This window comes from Cololabis saira, chromosome 16, assembly GCF_033807715.1.
Source record: "Cololabis saira isolate AMF1-May2022 chromosome 16, fColSai1.1, whole genome shotgun sequence".
Classification (NCBI taxonomy): Eukaryota; Metazoa; Chordata; class Actinopteri; order Beloniformes; family Belonidae; genus Cololabis; species Cololabis saira.
In genome coordinates, this window is record NC_084602.1 from 24637809 (window position 1) to 24657073 (window position 19265).

Genomic DNA, 19265 nt, shown 5'->3' on the forward strand with positions numbered 1-19265 from the left:
TTCAAGACATCTAAGGCAATCCTTTTTTTTTTTGATATATGTTTTTATTGGCAGATTGTTTCCACAATACAGAGCAAAACAGATGAACATACCTTTTTTCTTTTTTCTCCCTCTCCCCATCCTTCCCCCCATGGTTATCATCATTAAATTTCCTTTGGGAATAGCAAAAAATAAATAAAAATAAACAAGAAATAAAACAAATAATAACAATAAAATAAAAAAAAAAAAAGTAAATAAATAAAAATAAAAAAATACTAATACAGTGACATAAAAGTAGTAGTAGTGCAGTGACTAAACTTAAATAAGAAAATAAAGTGAGAACGAAACCGAGATGGGTTATCTAGAGATTAATAATTATTTCTTAGATCAATAATTAGCAATTACAGTAGTAGTCACAAGTTATACTAGTAAACACTTGAGTCGGAATGTTGTCATAGATCACCTCCAGAGTTATATACCAATATAATAGGGCTGTTACTATTTTTAGGGATAGAAAAATGAAAAACAACAAACAACAAGAAACAAAGACATCAGCTCAGTCCTTTGGAAGTACCCTCAAATTTTCAAAATAGGTAATAAATGGTTGCCAGCTCGAGAAGAACCTTTCTAATGAACCTCTAATTGTAAACTTTATTTTTTTCCAATTTTAAGAAATCCATAACATCTTTGAGCCATAAGGTAGTAGAAGGAGGCTTTGGGGATTTCCACCCCAACAATATTCTTCGTCTTGCTATCAGTGTGGTAAATGCTACCATTCTAGACTGTTTATCTAAGGCAATCCTGATGTATACTTTAACCACAACAGCTAAAGCTTAATAAAGAGGCCGATGCCTTCTCATTGACTTTCGATTAACAACTACAGATATTTGTGTGATTTAAGATCAAATAAGGTCAAAGCAAGACTGTTTGGGACTAAGTGAACATGTGTCTTCATGTGTCATTACACTGTAAAAACAATCCAGATGAAAGCTACTTGTGAGCACTCACTGCAAGCATGAGCAGCCAAGCATAAACTCAAAATAGATGTTGAGATTAGTGCTGGTCATGACAGGTTGTCATGGAAGTCAGTTTCAATCCTAATCAACCCACCAGCAGACTGTAACAATAGCACTAATCTGGGACTGAAGCGAACCACGGATTAAGGACCCCATGTGATGAAGGCTGAGCCCAGTGCTGACCTGAACTCTGCCCAGATGCTGCTCAAACTGAAACCAAGTCACTGTGGCACCTGCTCTCAGCAGAGGCCGGCGTGACATCTCTGCTCTCCCTCATCATTTTTAAAGTACGAGGTTCATCCTAGCTCATCAATACAGATCCCTTCTGTGAACAGACACAGGCGTGTTTACGTTCAGGGCATGTTTAAGGTCGGGCTGAGCTCAAGTGGCTGGCATAGAAATGGAAAAAAAAAGAGGAAACAGATTCCAGAGATAGAAAAGAAGAAAAAAAAACAACGAAAGAAACATAGAGACATCCCCTTGATTTGCTCAGTTCTCAAAATGTATCATCTTCAATCCCTTATACGTTTTTTTTTCAGCAGGAAGAAAAAAAAGGAAGCAAGAGCACATTAATTAGAATTGGGGAAAATCTGTGGTGGCAGGCTGTCGGGTTCCAGTCGTCAAAGCAATGGGAAAAGACCTAATGATGTACTCTTTGTTTAACACGGTAGAACAACAAACTTTGCCTGGTCCCAGTGTGATCGCATGACTAAGCACCTCAGATATGTCCCCATATGCTCCTGACTGGCACATTAGCTGGCTTGCTTGCCTTCTTTTGATTCCGTGCAACTGTTGGAGGAGCAAACAAACTCCAGCAGAAACTGAGTGTGACTCCTGCACACGGTTCAGGCTGCAGAGAGACGGAGTGGGAAAAAAAGCAACTTGCACTTGTTGACGTAATCTGAGGATGCTGTTATATCCTGTTACAGAAAAAAAGGAAAAACATTCCGGGGTGTCCTTCGTGTTTGAGGGAACATTTCCCATACCTGTAATGTTTTTAGTACTAAAATTGAAAAAAAAACGATTTTAAACGTATTTTTGTTTTATTTGGTTGAATTTATTATGCATGTCTCCCCCTTGTCATCACTCCTTCTTGCTTTTGAACAAGTCTGAATACCTAAAGTTTCCACATTTCATCACCCCTCAGTAGATTTTAGGACATGATCTATTGCATCTTTCTGATGCCTCTCGGGATGCAAGTGATCTCCCTTCTTTTTTTTTACTTTGACTTTCATCATCTCCCTGGTCTGCAAACATGAAAGCTTGACGTAGCCGCTGTGAATTGCAGATTACTAAATCTGACGTTGATGTTTGAACCAAGTGTAATTGAGAGGTTCGGAGGGAGTTTAAAGTGTTTTGGAATGGGGAAAAATATGACTTCATAATTTTTCCATAATCAAAATGTGCATGACTAATGTACATATTTCACAGACATCAATGAGTGCCTTCTGCCGGGGATCTGCAAGAATGCTGACTGTGTAAACGGCAAAGGAAGCTACAGATGCACTTGTAAACCCGGTCACATGTTAGATGCTGCCAGGAGCCACTGTGTTTGTAAGTATTTATCCCTATTTTTAAAAATGATAATGTGTAAAGTCCATATATAGTGTATGAGAGTATAACAGAGGCGTTGACTTCTCTCCCAGCGGACAAGGCTGTGTCTGACCAGAGGGCGTCATGCTACCGGTCCACTTTAGCAGGCGTCTGCTCTCTGCCACTCGTCAATCACATCACCAAGCAGATTTGCTGCTGCAGCCGCGTGGGCAAGGGCTGGGGACCCGAGTGTGATCGCTGTCCTGTACCAGGCTCAGGTAAAGTTACAAAAAGCTGCTCCGCACTGCAGAAATCAACTGTTCCTCCATCTGCAAACTTACATTTCTGTTGTTACTGTACCTGCTAAGAAAGTCTTTGCAGGGTAAATGATTTTGCAGATATAAAATGTCCCATGTAATTTTATGTTGGGACTAGCAATAGTAGTGAGAGCACAGGCAAAGAATATTTACCACTCAATCACCATTCTGCTCTCTGGCAGGTGTCTAAAGCATTCCAACATGACTAAATGTCTTTGGAAAGGAAAACGACCAAAAATATAACAGTTTTCATATTTTGGAGGCTACATAATGGTGGGAGTCAGTCTTGTATTCTCACTCCAACCCTCAGAGAGAAGCCCCACAAATCTACCGGCAAAGCTTCACAGCAGAAATTCAGAGCTTTGCCAAGTGAAACATGGGAAGTGGTTGTCATCCTTTTCTCCATCCAAATCTAATCTTCAAAGTCACAGAGAGAAACAAGCTGGATTTTTTTGGAGCGTCTGCGTTGGCCAGTGATTCACAGGGGCTGTCATAGATCAGATATCACACGCAGACCTCCATGGTGCTGCGCAACCAGTACAGACAACATCGCAGAGATACACGGCCGGTGATTATTTCGGATGGTGGCTTTCACTTGGCCTTACATGCTCCTGCAGCCGTGTTCCGAGCAAAGCGGCCAGCCAGCCCATTACTTGCGATTCGGTAACAGGAGCTCTTCCATATTTACTCCAGATCCTCTGATGTGGCTCCTCGTCATATACAGCCTCATTTCCCTCCACTTTAACTTCATCATTCAGTAGCCTATCGTATCCACGCTTCCTGCATTTATGCCGACCACATATCTGTCATTACTCATATCTCTATTCCAGACTCTTCTGGCACGGAGTTGCTGCTTTCAGGTCAGGTAAAGGACACGGTGCCTCTCACTTGTAATGGATTCACCATCGCAGAGTTTTGTTGGAACTCAGGCACAAAGAGGTGTAGTCTCTGTCCTTTTATCAACCCGGCCAAACCCCCATTAGCCGCTCACTCTCATGCTTCTTCAGCAAAGAGTTCAAAGGTCAGTTAGTGTTACAGGATCCACTACTTCCCTCAGTGGCATTGCGTCCGTTTGGTTCTGTTGTTCAGATATCCTCCAGTCTTTCCGAATCGTCTCCGTGACAAGTGTCACTGGCATGCTAGCTTGTGATTGCTTGTCACAAGCAATCACTCAACCTCCTCATTCACAACTAGGGTTGCAAAATTCCGGGAATTTTCAAAGTTGGAAACTTTCCATGGGAATTAACGGGAATATATGGGAATTAACGGGAATTAACGGGAATAAATAAGAAATTTACAGAATTGAAGGTTGGCCCTTAACAGGGAACTTAAATATAGTTGGGGGAAATATATTGTAGCATAGTCTTGGCTAAAACAACCAGATTTAATGCAAGTACACTCCTCAATCACATGCACACAGCACATTGCTTACTGCAGGGCTATTGAGGCCACGCCCCGTACATGCACTGTGCATTCCTCCATCACATGCACAGGTGATTTCTTGAAGCCTGGAGGCCACACATTTGAGCTCAAAGCACAAGACTATTGAAGCCACACATTTGAGCCCACGGACTATATAAAGTCAAGTAAGTTTTGATAATATTATGGGGAAAATATATTTGATCTATAATGGTATTAATGTTTAACTTGCAAATATTAAATAAAAATGTATTAACACAGTATAGTAGGTTATAGTATAGTTGGATATGATACAGTTTATTAAATTACCCCCAATTTCCAGTTAATTCCCATAAATTCCCATAATTCCCATAATTCCCATGGAAAGTTTCCAATTTGGAATATTTCCAAAATTCCCCAGCTTAACTTCCCATGGAAAGTTTCCGGAAAGTTTCCGGAAATTTACCGGAAATTTTCCACCCCTTTGCAACCCTATTCACAACATTTCGATAAACACAGCAGGCTCATCCTGAAAGTGACATACAGATTACTTTTGCTGTTACTTTGAGTGTGAGTTTCATCAGAGGTGATGCTTTTTTTTATCAGTTTTGTTTGCTTTTGTGCTTCCGTTCCCACAGACCACTTCAAGGAGATCTGCCCCGCTGGCCACGGATATACTTACTCACGCTCAGATGTGCAGATTTCTGTCAGGCAGCTGGAGGATGATGAGCTTCAAAGCACAGGGGTGACGCTGGAGGAGCAGTATCCTCAGTTTCCATCGTCTCAGCCCTCACTGTTTCCCGGCCGGTCACGATACCCCAGCTACCCAGAGACACCACAAGTGCCCCAGTACCCCGAGTACCCCGAGACACCGCAAAGCCCGCAGTACCCCGAGTACCCCGAGACACCGCAACGGCCGCAGTTCCCCGAGTACCCCGAGACACCGCAAAGCCCACAGTACCCCGAGTACCCCGAGACACCGCAACGGCCGCAGTACCCCAAGTCCCCCGAGACGCCGCAAAGCCCGCAGTACCCCGAGTACCCCGAGACAGCGCAAGGGCCGCAGTACCCTTGGACTCCGCAACATCCGCCTCAGTCAGGGAGAGAAACACCTGAGCCAGAAGGTAACACAAAACCGTTCGGCACATTAGGTCTGTAAATAAATGAATGGAACTTTTAGTTACTATAACATAGTATTGACCATGACAGGAGTAATGCAGAGGAAGCTGAATGATTACACATCTGGATTTTCATCTAAAAGATACAAATAGGTTGGATATTCTGTGTGCATGCAGAGATATTAACATTAACAGAAATATTAAAGTCTTAATAAACAATTTGCACTGTATCATATTATGAATTGCACCAAAGTCTCCCATCCATTGAAGATGAAATGGATATGACCAGAAATTCATAAAAGTAAATGGCCATACAACCACATCCTCTGCATTTTCTGTGAATGTTTTTTCTTGATTTAATGGTTCTGAGGTACTTCTGCTGGCAGGGCCATGACATTTTGATTTATTTGCACGCATAATTCTATTAATATTTAGGGATTTTTGTCTTCATTATCAGAGATCTCTATTTCCTTGTCTCTATTTTGCATTTTTCTTGGACAGTCGTCGGCGCTGGACCTCAAATAAAACCTTTTTTACTGGCTTAGAGGATAGCTGTGCCGTTAGCTTTATTTATTTAGTTAAATAATGGCATTTTAAGCTGCAAGTAACGTGCTGAAGCAGAACGTGGGTATGGTGTATGTACCCAGTAACGGGGCTTGTTAATGTGAGATGAATCTCAGCGTTCACTACTGATAAACCACTTCTCTTTTTTTTCTGTCTTGTGGCAGATGTGGAAATTCTTAGCCCGGTAAGTTTTTCCGTCTTTCTCGATTTCTTCTCATAAGCTTTTGAAATGTTTTTCTGAGCACAATATACGCAAGTTATCTCAGCTAGTAGGCCTGTTATGATTATGAGCCTTATTCAGAATGCACTTTTGGAGCTACACGGCCTGAATTAGCACAGAATTTGTCAACAAAAGAGGATGTTATGAATATAGCAATGAAAAATGCAACCAGATTTGTTTTGACTGAGGAATATTTGCCTGTTTTGCAGCCAGAGGTTGTGACTGAATCACCGCCGGAATACCCAGGTATCTTCTTCTTTTTTTTCTATTTAGCTTGACTCATACTAAACACATTACACTGTGTATTGAACAAGTGCCTTGTTTAATTTAATGCCGCTTGTTCTTTGATAATTCAATCGGGCACAGATGTATTATGTTGTTTCTATGAATTGCCCCCGGACAGCGGGGGCAGTCCCACTCCCCGTCTGCTTCACACTGATGCCAGCGAAAACACTGACATAAAAGCCCTAAGATTGACTGTATTCAATGAGTCCAGTGGATTTATTTGGGATATTGTAATGTTTTTTAACTTGGACAAAAAGAGTTGACCATTTTTAAACTGCTGAGCAATGAGTGGCAGCTGGTGCCGCACTGATTGCAAAAACAAGCAATGTCTTTTTTTGGCTGCAGCGACCTGAGTGAGACACACGAATATGTAACCGCTTTTCATACTCACCTAAAACATAATAATCCACCGTATTCCTTTTAACAGAGACCTCCCCGGACAAGCCGATGCCAGACTCAAAGGAAACAACCCCTGCAGTTACAGCCACAGGTAAGACATAAATCAAAATATCTGTTAAGGAAATAAACTCTGTTTGAATACGATTTAAAGCTAAACCGGCAGCTGGGTCGGGAGCTTTAGCAATATCATAGTGAAGAGCAGCGTGGAGCTCAGCTCTTCATTTTTAATGCTCTCTGTCAACTTTTGGCAGACAGCGGCACATCTCATAAGGATTTTTTGCTAGCTTACCGAAAGTAAAGCCGGAAAAGGGCTTTTATTTTTTTTCAGAGCCAATTTGGCTGTAGGATGAGAGGGTGAGAAACCAGGGACGAGCACGCCTTCTAAATGCACCAGAATCCAGAGGCCAGAATCATGAAAAAACGGAGGAAGAGACAAACAGACGAGAGAGAAATAGTGTTTGGGTCGTTGTCCATTTACAGAATTTACCTTTGTCCCATACAGCTAACGCTTTTTGTTCTGCACAAGACATCAATGGCCAAGGTTTATGTCTCTGTTTTGCCTCACTACTTTTAAATGGAAAAAAAAAAAAAAAAACGAGAGTAAAACTAATGTCAGGCTCCACAGTGCATGACCTGTTTCTTGACGAAATCTTTGTAAGAGTGCCACACCACCTGCTAGAACACTACACGGCTGTAAAACCACTCCTCTCATCCAAGACTCCACCTATAAAACAGTGAGATGGCTACCCGTGGAGAGCAACATGTGTTAGTGGAATGCACTTTCTGATTTTTTTACGGCCTCTATAATTTTGGTTTAGAAATGTTACTGTCTCTTTATGGGTAATGACGATGGGAATCTGTTTTTTTTGTTTTGTTTGTTTTTGTTCCACAGGTATTAACAAGTGTGGCTCAACACCCAATATATGCGGCCGTGGGAAATGTCTTCCTGTGCAGACCGGCTACACTTGCAAGTGCGAGCCAGGTTTTAAGCTCAGTGCACTGCAGACGAACTGCATTGGTGAGTAACACAAAGGGGAGTGAGAGATACAGTAGATTGGGCAAGACAGAGGTAACGGTGGGGTGCTCGAAGAGAAGCAGGGGCAACACAAAAAAACTTCACAGGGCACAGTGGCTTTGTCTGTCATCAGTGCAGAGCAAGCAGGTCCTTAACACCAATCATTACATGGCACAGAAGCCTTGAGAAATCAAGCGAGCCATAATGAAAGGGATCCGTTTGTTTATGCTGACCTGTTCCCTGATGCCTGACAACAGCATACAGAACCCCAACGAGCTGCCAAGACTCTGTGATCCCTTGACTCACAAAGGCCTTGGCCGCAGCCTCTGCTCCACTCGGCTGGGTTTAGCCCCATCGCTAGGGAATGTCTGTATTGTATAAGAGCTCCAAAGTCAGGGCTTTGTATGCGTTTTGTGTCATGTAACGGCAATGTAATTTGTTTGTTCCCTTGTAGATGTGAACGAGTGTGACGAGGAGCCGTGTGAAGGGAAGGGCCGCTGCGTCAACAGTTACGGCTCCTATACCTGTCAATGCTTCAGCGGATACAGCCAGGTGATCACTCAGAACAGGAAGTTCTGTCAAGGTGAGATCCCATCCAATTTATAGTATAAGATATAATCTTTCCAGTAGGGCTGTTCGATTTTGCCCAAAAATAAAATCTCGATTTTTTTTCTCTCAAAATCCGATTTTCGATTACGATTACGATTATTTTGTGAATTGACAAAAGGCAAAGAAATGATTTCAAATATGCTGTTTTTTTATTGAACATTTGCCCCATTGGGCTTTAAGTGCAAACTTTGCTCTTATTAAACCAAAAATGAATGAATAAAGTGCAAAACTCTGTAAAATAAGTTGAAAAAAACTTTTAAAAAATATAATAAAATATAAAGTTTTATCTCTGAAAAAAAAATCAGCAAATCAGCACTTGCAAACATACAGTAAGTTATATTTCCAATTAAATAAAACAAGACATTTTCTAATTAAACTAAACTGGGTCTTTGCATGCTAAATAATAATGCAACCTATGAAGGAGGTAGAGGTGTGTAATGTCAGTCATTACATTTGCTATTCCATCAATCATTAATATGGTATCAATCATTAATATGTGTGCAGACAAAGTAAAAAAAGTGAAAAATCGATTTTACGATTTTCACATTTTAACATTGTTCTAATTACATAATCGCGATTACGATTTAAAATCGATTAATCGAACAGCCCTACTTTCCAGTAACATCCCAGACTGCTAGAGAAGTGCACGTTTTGCGCCTGTCGGCACTCTTCATTTAAATAAAAATCTTGCCCAAATTATGGCTGTGGAACACAACAGTCACTTTATTTTCCTTTCTCCTTGGTTGTCGTTCAACTGGCAGACATTAATGAGTGCAGCATGCCCAACAAGTGTCAGAATGGCCAATGCGTCAACACAGAGGGATCTTACACCTGTGAATGCAGCAGCGGCTATGCCAAGTCTCGGAGAGGCCTGTGTGAAGGTGACTTGCATGCATCAACATCAGCTTCCACACACACAGAGTTCAAGTTCACACAGCAGCACAATCCCAACTAGGGTTTGTTTGCTGCCATTAATTCACATACAGACAAGTATGAAGCATTTTATATATCCCTCTGGACAAAGCTCAGTCCATGACAGAGGAATGACCTGCATTTCTGCTACACAGTAGCTTTCCTGTATGCATATGCACATTATTCCTTCTTTTTCTCTTTTTCCACACTCAGATATGGATGAATGCAGAGATCCCAGCTCCTGCCCCAACAGCATCTGCATCAACACGCCCGGCTCCTTCCAGTGCCAGATCTGCAGCCCGGGGTTCAGGCCCATCAATGAAAGATGTGTGGGTAAGGTCACCTCACACCCCATTACAGCTGCTGCGTCACCGGCACCCCCCAACAGTTTGCCAACAGTTTCCAGTCAGTGCATAAAATATAAGACGCCCCTCCCTCTTCGTTGTAAAAGCTTCCTGCACTAAGAAACCTTTAAACTAGACGTAGCTGCACTTCTTAGCTTGAATCACCGAAAAGAAAAATAGAAGGCGACAGGCTCTGCCGTTTAAGACCTGTCAACACCTTATGACAGCTGACTAAGTAGCACAACCTGAATTAAATGTTCAGCCTTGCGGCTTTTTGCTCAGAGGGACGCTCCTAACTGCTAGTGTACATAAAAATGATCAATTAAGTTATGTTTTGGCTTTAGAAGTCTTTATATTGGAAATGTTACGTCCGCTGTAGAATATTTGTAGCGCCACATGACAGCCCAAAACCACACAATGATAACTCTTTTACCTAAAGGGACCACAGCCCTCATTTACTGTTTTCATGTGCAAAAGTTACACCAGGTCCTCCACCCAGCAGCCGCTGCATATTCCCTGTATTGTTCAAACGAATTACTGTGTTATTTTATTTTGATTTATTTCGTACCATTTAAAAAAAAAAAAAAAAATATATATATATATATATATATATATATATATATATATATATATATATATATATATATATATATATATATATTTATAATACTTTAATTTGGCGGAGTCGAAATATTTCTGTTGGCCACAGCCTTGAACAAACATTGTTTTAATGTCGGAGAGTTTTGGCCACCGTACTGTAGAGCCCAGCAGAGGCAATCAGGGCTTTATTACCTCTGCCGGGGTAGGTGAGATGACCGAGCAGTCACAGGAGACACATGAGACGGGCCAAGGGTCAACTCCACATTACAAAGAGGCCACGGCACACAAACAAATTTTCTTGCTCAACCATAATGTTTTCTATGGTGTAATGTCAGACTCTTCAAAAGATTACTTGATTTGACTGCACAAATAGACACCAGACTACGCTTGGCGTGTGTTTTATTTTAAGTTTACAGACTAGCAGCTCCCAACCTGAAAGTGGCCCTGTTACACAACAGTCTGACTGGTGTTACTTACCACATCCCCTCAGTATGACCTTGCACCCCACTAATTTGTTTGGGAATCATAGCTTCTGGCGTGAAAATTCCAGAAATGTCGAAAGCTTACACAGCAAATGAATGACTGAAAATGGGGAGACAAACTCCGGTTGCACTTTCGAGCTGTTTTTAATGGATTTTTAAGTGAGTCTGATGACTGACGCCCTTGTTATAACTTTGGTGATCAGCTAACTTCCAAAGAAAACACAACTTAAGCTTTTCTTTTCCTTTTTTTTCCTCCAGTTTGCTCTTATTTTTCATTTTTAAAGTGCAATCCTGGGACATCTAAATACAGCAGTATCTCTTAGGAACCGTGTAAACAAGCGATAACAGTGGGGGTAAACATTTTTTACTCTGAACGTTCGCACAAGCAGCGTGGACAGGCCCACAGAGCTCGTCCAGTGTTGTGGGAGTCACATAAAACAGACAACATGTGTGGTGAGTTTCCAGTATTCGCTTCGGTCAATTGACGGCAGCACAGAACAGTAGTTTTGGCCCAACAGGCCGTATAGAGGATAAGCCTAATTGTTGATGTGATAGAGAAAGCGGGCTCTATTCCCTTGTCAGGGCTTATCAGCGCGGCCCGAGATATGAGTGCAGAAACAAAGCACTGAGGCACACTGACAGACGTCTGGCAGTGCCCGCGTCAGCAAAACAAACCCCGGTCTGTGGCTCTCCTGCGCTGTTTTCACTGTGCAGCGCTCTGTGTTTCAGGATCTCTATCAACCGTCAGTAACATCCTATTTTCACCTCCTTTTCAGAAATATACTTTTCCTTCCCTTCATGCTGTTCCCTTCCTCTTTGAAAGGCTCCCTCTCTCTTTCCTCTCACCACGATGTCAGCTAACCTAAAAAAATGCAACTGTTCGCACTTGATAAATCTCGCTATTAAACAATGTTTCCCGGGTCAACTGTTTGGACTCATAAAGTGGAAAAGACAGCTACTGACACAAGTAGTAAAAGGGCCGACATAAATGAGGTGAGCGTGTTGACGTAATTAAACGACCGCTGTTTGCAGGTTTTTTTTTTGCACACCAATTATCTTTTATTCGTTTCCCTTTTACTCCTGAACTACACAGACCTCTTTTGTGAGCATGGTTTTATTGTTTTTATGCAGTTTTTCTTCTGCAAAGGCCTGATTTTGCCATCGCGATCACAAATCAGACCCCCAGATCTAATCAGATCTCATCTTGTTACATTTTTTCACCTAAATTTACAGTGCCTGAGGCACCACACGCCAACACAAGGAGCACAGCTTTTTTTTGCTTTTTTTTCGATGTGGTATTCTCTGCTTTGTTTTTGAGTTTTCTATTTTGCCATGTTTTCTAAAATACAGTCCTGCTTGGTCTGTTTTTGGTTTTGTTGTTGTATTTTGCACCTCAGGGTCCCTTTCCAAATTTCATCATGTAAAAAAAGCATGCGTTCTCATTTACCTCCCCTGGTATTTAGTTAAAGGAAAGTCTTTATTTTATGTGCAAAATGCCTCCAAGCATGAAAACCCACAAAGTTTAGAGAAATGTGGGAAGCTGGTGTACTTTCCTCGAATCACACGGCGCTGTCGGGGCAGAGGGCAGGCAAAACTCTCCCCCTCATGTTTTTTTGTGTTTTGTCCCCTTTGTGTCCTCAGATGTAAACGAGTGCTTGAATCAAACTGTGTGCGGTCATGGGAGGTGTGTCAACACGGAGGGCTCTTATAGGTGCAACTGTTTCCACGGCTACACACTCTCACCAGAAAACGCTTGTCAAGGTAACTGTCAATCAGAACACTAAACATCAGAGTTAAGGCTCTGTGAATAGTCCTCCACGGTGCTACTACAGAAGCCTCACGGCACCACTGAACGCTTATAAAACCCCTACAAAGTGTTTGCGGTTGTCTTTATTTTCTCAAGCCCTCCTTTTTTTTCTTCCCTATATCTTCTATCCAGATGTGGATGAATGTGTGCTTCCGGGAGTCTGTCTCCATGGACGCTGTGTCAATCTGGACGGCACCCATGAATGCTCCTGTAACCACGGTTACCACGTTGCCTCAGACAGCAAATCCTGTGAAGGTCTGCAAAGGATTATTTCGAGCTGTTGGGTGTAACTCATCATGCATGCTTGTCCGCTCATGGAGCTCTCCCAACAGCAGCATAATGTCTGCAAATTATTTCTTTTCGCTAGATGTCAACGAGTGCGCAACTGGTAATGCCTGTCCCGCGGGAATTTGCATCAACACTGAAGGTTCCTTCACTTGCCAGAACTGCAGGCCTGGGTTTGGACCATCTGCTGATGGACTGAGATGTGAAGGTACAAAAAACGGCGCTCTAATGATTTACTACTCTCCAGCGTTGAACCAACTCTCATTGATAGCGATGATTCGTTTATCTACATGTGTGGAATCTGTTCTTTTTTTTTTGTTTTACCTCCAGATGTTAATGAGTGTGCCCTGGGTGACTTTTGCCTGGGAGGAGTGTGTGCCAACACGGAGGGATCGTACACTTGCACCAGATGTAAAGATGGTTACAGAGTTTCTGTAGACCGGCAGAGGTGTGAAGGTAAATTCATTCTTCAGCTGGGCTTCTCATTCAATAAATAACATTTGTATTGTAAAACTGTTACTCAACACATCTGGGCCAGTTTGTCAGTTCACCATTACATTACTGTTGCCGTGCAGCTGGTTTCCCTTCAAGTATTATTGACTGATATCCGTGCATGCATGTCTGTGCGTGATGTTTGCTCAGATATTGATGAGTGCCAGTCCCTTTCTACTTGCGCCAACGGGATCTGTCTTAACTCGGAAGGCTCTTACACATGCGAGGACTGCCCTACAGGGTACAGAGTATCGTATGATGGGGAACTCTGTGAAGGTTGGTTTGTTTAACACGGAATTTTTGGCAAACATGTATATAAACGTAAAGGGTCACAGAACCAATAGTAGTGGTGAAAATACTTTCTGTTGCTCATTATTAGTTTTTTTTTGTTTTTTTTTACTTTAAAGGCAGTCTAGTCCCACTGTTCATGTCTAACAGCATTTATTGTTTCACAACAGATATTGATGAGTGCGAGCTTCCCATTACATGCCCTCTGGGAACATGTACAAACACAGCGGGTTCATTCACGTGTGTCATCTGTCAGCCTGGTTTCAGGCTCTCTGAGGATGGACAAGGGTGTGAAGGTGAGGCTTTGTGTTTGCACAGGAATGTCAGTTATTTTATACCTGTATATTTGAGCTCAGGTCTTTGCAGCCTGTGGTTTTGATTTGGACATGCCACACCATGCATCTACTAGGTTTCAGCTGTTGTCAAACCTCAATGAAGAAAACAGCCTTTAGGGGTGTGTGCAAGAGTCATTTAGGAATGTACAGCTTAAAGTCAAGTTAAGAGAAACCAAACAGATGCTCAGGATCAACATGTTTGTCATGAAGAAGCTCAGCATCCTCCTCTACCATCACCATCCACACAGCCCTCACAGCATCTCTGTGACACCTCTACACATTAAGATGCAGCTGATGAGACTGAACTGGAGCAAGGCCGCAGGGCAATATGGTGTCAGCGTGTGAGTCTTAAACAGAGGTGTCAAAAGTATTCACATTCATTACTCAGGTAGAAGTATAGATACTAGAGTTTAAAAATACTCCTGTAGAAGTTGAAGTATCAACTCAAGTTTTTTACTCAAATAAAAGTATAAAAGTACTGGTTTCAAAACTACTTAAAGTATAAAAGTAAAAGTAATGTAAGGGGGAAAAAAGCCATTAAGGACAAAAGCCATTGAAAATGAATGCATCTTAGTATAATGCAAATATATTAAAGAACCATATATGTGTACTATTGAGCATTAACATGTTTCAGAGAGCAGGAGATATGATGACTAGTTGCCTATAAGTATTGTAATGGTGCAAAAAGTCAAACTTCAGAGGCATGTTATCATTTATCCTAACCTTTATTGGAATGTACATCCAAGTTTAGTTGCAGGAATCTGATGTAAGAACAAAACTGGACAAGAACATTTGTGCCACAACCACAACCAAATTCACTCTATCCGGATGGAGCAATTTAACTGGATAGTTTTTTTTAAAGGCCGAAATGAAATAGAGTAACAAGGCTGTTTTTAAAATGTAAGGAGAAAAAAGTACAGATAATTGCGTGAAAATGTAAGGAGTAAAAGTAAAAAGTTGTCTGAAAAATAATTACTCCAGTGAAGTATAGATAACCAAAATTTCTACTTAAGTAAGGTAGTACGAAGTACAAATACTTCGTTACTTGACACCTCTGGTCTTAAAAACTTGTTCAAACCAGCTATGTTGGATTCTCTTCAACCTCAGCCTGAGTCGGGAGAAGGTCTCAGTGCCAAGGAAGACATGGACATTGTTCAAGTTCCTAACAAGTCTCATTTGTCTGTCCTCCATGGTAATAGATCAGATGCTCTACATCCCACACTATGAAAGTCCCGGAGTGATTGCTATTGGTCCACCTTTAGATAAACAAAGAATTAATAATCTTTACCCACTGCAGTTTGCTTACTTCCATGGGGTTGAAGTTGAAGATGCGATCATCTACCTGCTTTAGCAAGCACATGCTTATTTTGACAAAGCAAGTAAACTGTGAAGCTTTTGTTCTTTGTTTTCCTGTGGATTTAACATAATTCATCCTGAATTACTGTGTAAGAAACTCTAGCAGAGGCAAGTGGATACAGTACCTTCACAATCGCCTGGTTTTCTGACTTCCTGACAGGCGGCCCACAGTTTACGAAACTTAAGGGTTAAGTGCCCGAGAGAGTGGTCAGTGGTACAGGAGCACCACAGGGCACTGTACTCCTGACATGTCTATAAATACTCAGATGACTTCACAGCTGTGGGGTGTGTCAGTGGTGGACAAAAGACTGAGTATAGAGAGGTGGAGTGCTTTTGTGGTATAGTATAGAAACAATCACCTCATCTTGAATGTAAACACGACAAAGGAGATTATAGTGGGTTTTGGGAGGATGAGAATGAGCTGAACACTATTTCCATAATGGTCATAGAGGTGGAACTAGTGGAAGAATACAGATACCTGGGAGATGCGACTCTGATTCTGTTTACATGAAGGCGGAGAGGGGGGACATGTGCCTCAGGGTGTGCAGCAAGATGGTGTAGAGTATCTATACATGTATAGTGGAGAGTGCAATCTTACCCACAGCCATAACGTTCCATGATGACTCTTTTTATTGTGAATTTGCACAGAATTTTTACAGAATCAATATAATTTTCTCCTGGAGTTAAAATAAAATAGGAATACTCAGTACTCGAGTTGTAAAAAAAAATCAGGGGGGATGGTGGATTTTATCATATGGGGACAGATAATTTTGTGCTGATTACAAATAATATAATATATTACAAATAATAGCACTGACCAAAACACCTGCAGAAATACTGCAGGAAAGACATAGTAGCAGTTAAATGCAGCCTTCTGTAAGCTTTAAATATCCACTGGGCTTACATCAAATACATCAAAACACAACAATAAAAAACACTTTTCTGAACTTATCAATATGCCTCTGTCCTTCACAGGATAAGTAAAATGGATCACTGCAAAAACTCAAAATCTTAACAAGAATATGTGTCTTATTTCTAGTTAAAATGTCTCGTTTTAGTAAAAAAATCTCATTACACTTAAAACAAGACTCATCACTGGAAAAAACAACAATTTTCACCTGTTTCAAGTAGATTTTCACTTAAAATAAGTACAAAAATCTGCCAGTGGAACAAGATTTTTTTGCTTGTAATGAGAAGATAAATCTTTTCCCACTGGCAGATTTTTCTACTTATTTCAAGTGAAAATTTACTTGAAACAGATGAAAATTGTCAAATAAGTTATTTTTCTGGTGATGACTCTAAATGTTGAAATATCAGTAAAACCACATTCATTGATGAAATGACATAAGGGATGGAAAGGGGTATGGCAGTTTTACAGGGGGGATTATTTTGACCGTTTTTATTTCAGGGGGGGATGCCATCCCCCCTCATCCCCCCTCAACTCCAGTACTGGGAATACTGTACCTTGCGGTACTGATTCTGATGGTATCTAAGAAACATCGGGTTTGACAGTTTTACTTCAAAGTACTTTCATCCGAACCCAAAACTCCTAGACATCACATCATATTTGGATCATAGGCCCCTCTGCTCTGGCACCATTAAGCTGATCCATGCTCAACAAAATGAGGCTCCAGCCCTCAAATAAAACAGGATCATGTCAGGCAAATGTCCTTCAGACAGCTAAACAGATCGAGGTATCAGTATAATGCCTTAACCATTATTGATTATAAGTGTTGGAGTTTGTTTATTTAAATCAGAGACGGTTATCTGTAATGTAATGTGTCTGTGTATTTGTTTCCAGATGTGGATGAGTGCTTGGTGGCTGACTTGTGCCCAAGCCAACTGTGCTTGAACACGCCGGGGTCTTACACCTGCAGGAGCTGTGAAACCGGCTTTCAGCTGTCTGGGGATCGTAACACTTGCGAAGGTACAACTATGTTTCTGTGTTTACGCACCTGCTTAGAAGAGGCAAACACGTCATTATGATAAACTCTGGTCGCGTCTCTTTGTGGTGATTGATGAATCTCCAATGTTAGAGAAGAACTTTACAGCGCTCATTCATTTTTATCAGATCAATTCACTGAAATGGCAGCTCTGTTAGATTTAGATCTTTCATGACTTCATGAGAAGAAAGAAAGGAATGTTAATTTAAAACGAACCAAATATGGTCCAAGTTAGTCATTTGTGCTGTTATGTGTTGTTAATTGGAACTGTGGATCTGGCCTGAGAGGAAGATCCCCCACTGATACACTTTCGCGTTGCAAAATCATTTTACAAAACCACATCCAAGACAGACTCTGATCGGAATTTAATGGATTATCTGATGCCATGGAAAATATTAAGGGTTCTGCCTTCCATGTACTGTAATGACCCTGCCTTGTTGAACTCGCCTGGTTCACCCGAAAGCATAACAGAGTCATTTCAATCATTTAACAATGGCCGGTACTATTTTCTCCTTAAAAAAATATAATCTTTACTGGCTCGAGGAATTTTCAATGATCGCATATCAGTGAGCCAGTGACTGTTTGTAGATACTGTAATTATACGCCACCTGTAATATCTTGATCTTATAGATATGATAACCAGCCCACATACTTATCTCTCCACTCTTTTTAATAAAACACTGTCAGTGGAGTTTAATAAAGAGGGCTTTTTTTTTTTTTTACTGTATTCTTGGCAGCGTGTTGAGCTGAGTTACACTTATCAGTTAATGATTTTAATGTAAAGGGCAGTAGAAGCACAAAAAAATTGCTTTTTGGAGGCCACTGTACTTTAGATCAGTGGTTCCCAAACTGAGGGACGCGGCGCTATTGCAGGGGGGCGCGGCGAGGTTGGAAGGTAGATTAATTTAAAGGAGCATGAGGCAGAATTTATGAAATAAATGCGTATACGTTTTAAGTAGTGCTGGCCAACGATTAAAATTTTTAATCTTAATTAATCCATGATTTCTGTAATTAACTGCGATTAATCGCATATTTATTTCATATTTATTCACACATTTTGTGCTGTTTTAATGTTTTTAATACTGTTAACAACCTGAGGCAAATATGCTGCTTTATGCCAATGTTTATTCAATTTCCACAAAAAAATCTTTTGACCTGAATGTAACATTCCTTCATAAATACAAACACAATGTAGTCCCCAACTTTACACTTGGAAAGACTAACTTAAGATTCCTGTTTTAAGCAGCTCAGTGTAAAACAATGAACCATATGCATCCAACATTGTACAAGAAGTGCATTGGTCAGTTAAATTTTCCCTGTAATTATGTCTCATATGGAGGAAAATAAAAGGCTCAAAAAATATCCCCTTTTCCTAAGTGGGTTAAAAACAGGGGGATACAAAAACTGAATTACAAACAAATAAAGTGCACATGCAACGGAACGGGAGTAACTCAGCCATTTCCTCACCTGAATCCTCAGTGCGAATCGCAGTGTGCGCCCGTCTGTGCGCGCGCGCGCGCGTGTGTGTGTGTGTGTGTGTGCGGCGGCGGGGGGGAGCATTGTTGAGTTTTATGTTTTATGTAAAGCGCTTTGCGTTGCATTTCTTATTTTGTAAGAAAAGCGCTTAACAAATGCAGTTTGATTTGATTTGACTCGTCCTTTTTTGCAAGCTGCGTTGTCTGATTTTGACGGGGGGGGGGGGGGGGGGGGGGGGGGGGTGGCGGAGCGGCGCTCTCTGGTATTTGAGACTCAACATACTTCGGTGGTAATTCATTTCAAATCGATGGTACATGTAAATAACTTCAGTCTTGTCCAGCTTTTTGAAAGTGAACTTGCTGTTCAAAAGTCGCTTTTCATTCTCCATCTATCAGTTCACCAGACTTTTCCTCGAACTACAGGTGCCGTCAAGCGCCTGAAATGATATGCACCTTTTTTTTTCGTGTGCGTTAAAAAAATTGTCGGCGTTAA

At 41.2% G+C, this 19265-nt stretch overlaps 1 protein-coding gene across 2 annotated transcripts in view; it reads left to right on the forward strand.

Moving 5' to 3' along the window:
* Positions 1–19265, forward strand: part of LOC133462653 (latent-transforming growth factor beta-binding protein 2-like) — a 125136-nt gene that overhangs the window by 80035 nt on the left and 25836 nt on the right. Inside the window, exons 10-26 of one of the 2 annotated variants that reach the window (XM_061743994.1) lie at positions 2427–2549; positions 2642–2806; positions 4882–5367; positions 6090–6109; positions 6355–6391; positions 6858–6920; positions 7722–7847; positions 8299–8427; positions 9215–9334; positions 9579–9698; positions 12433–12552; positions 12731–12853; positions 12966–13091; positions 13214–13339; positions 13526–13651; positions 13834–13959; positions 17156–17281. In XM_061743994.1, coding sequence (XP_061599978.1) covers positions 2427–2549; positions 2642–2806; positions 4882–5367; positions 6090–6109; positions 6355–6391; positions 6858–6920; positions 7722–7847; positions 8299–8427; positions 9215–9334; positions 9579–9698; positions 12433–12552; positions 12731–12853; positions 12966–13091; positions 13214–13339; positions 13526–13651; positions 13834–13959; positions 17156–17281 — 2262 coding nt within the window. The remainder of the gene's footprint in view (positions 1–2426; positions 2550–2641; positions 2807–4881; positions 5368–6089; positions 6110–6354; positions 6392–6857; positions 6921–7721; positions 7848–8298; positions 8428–9214; positions 9335–9578; positions 9699–12432; positions 12553–12730; positions 12854–12965; positions 13092–13213; positions 13340–13525; positions 13652–13833; positions 13960–17155; positions 17282–19265) is intronic. The other variant, XM_061743995.1, reaches the window with a different exon arrangement.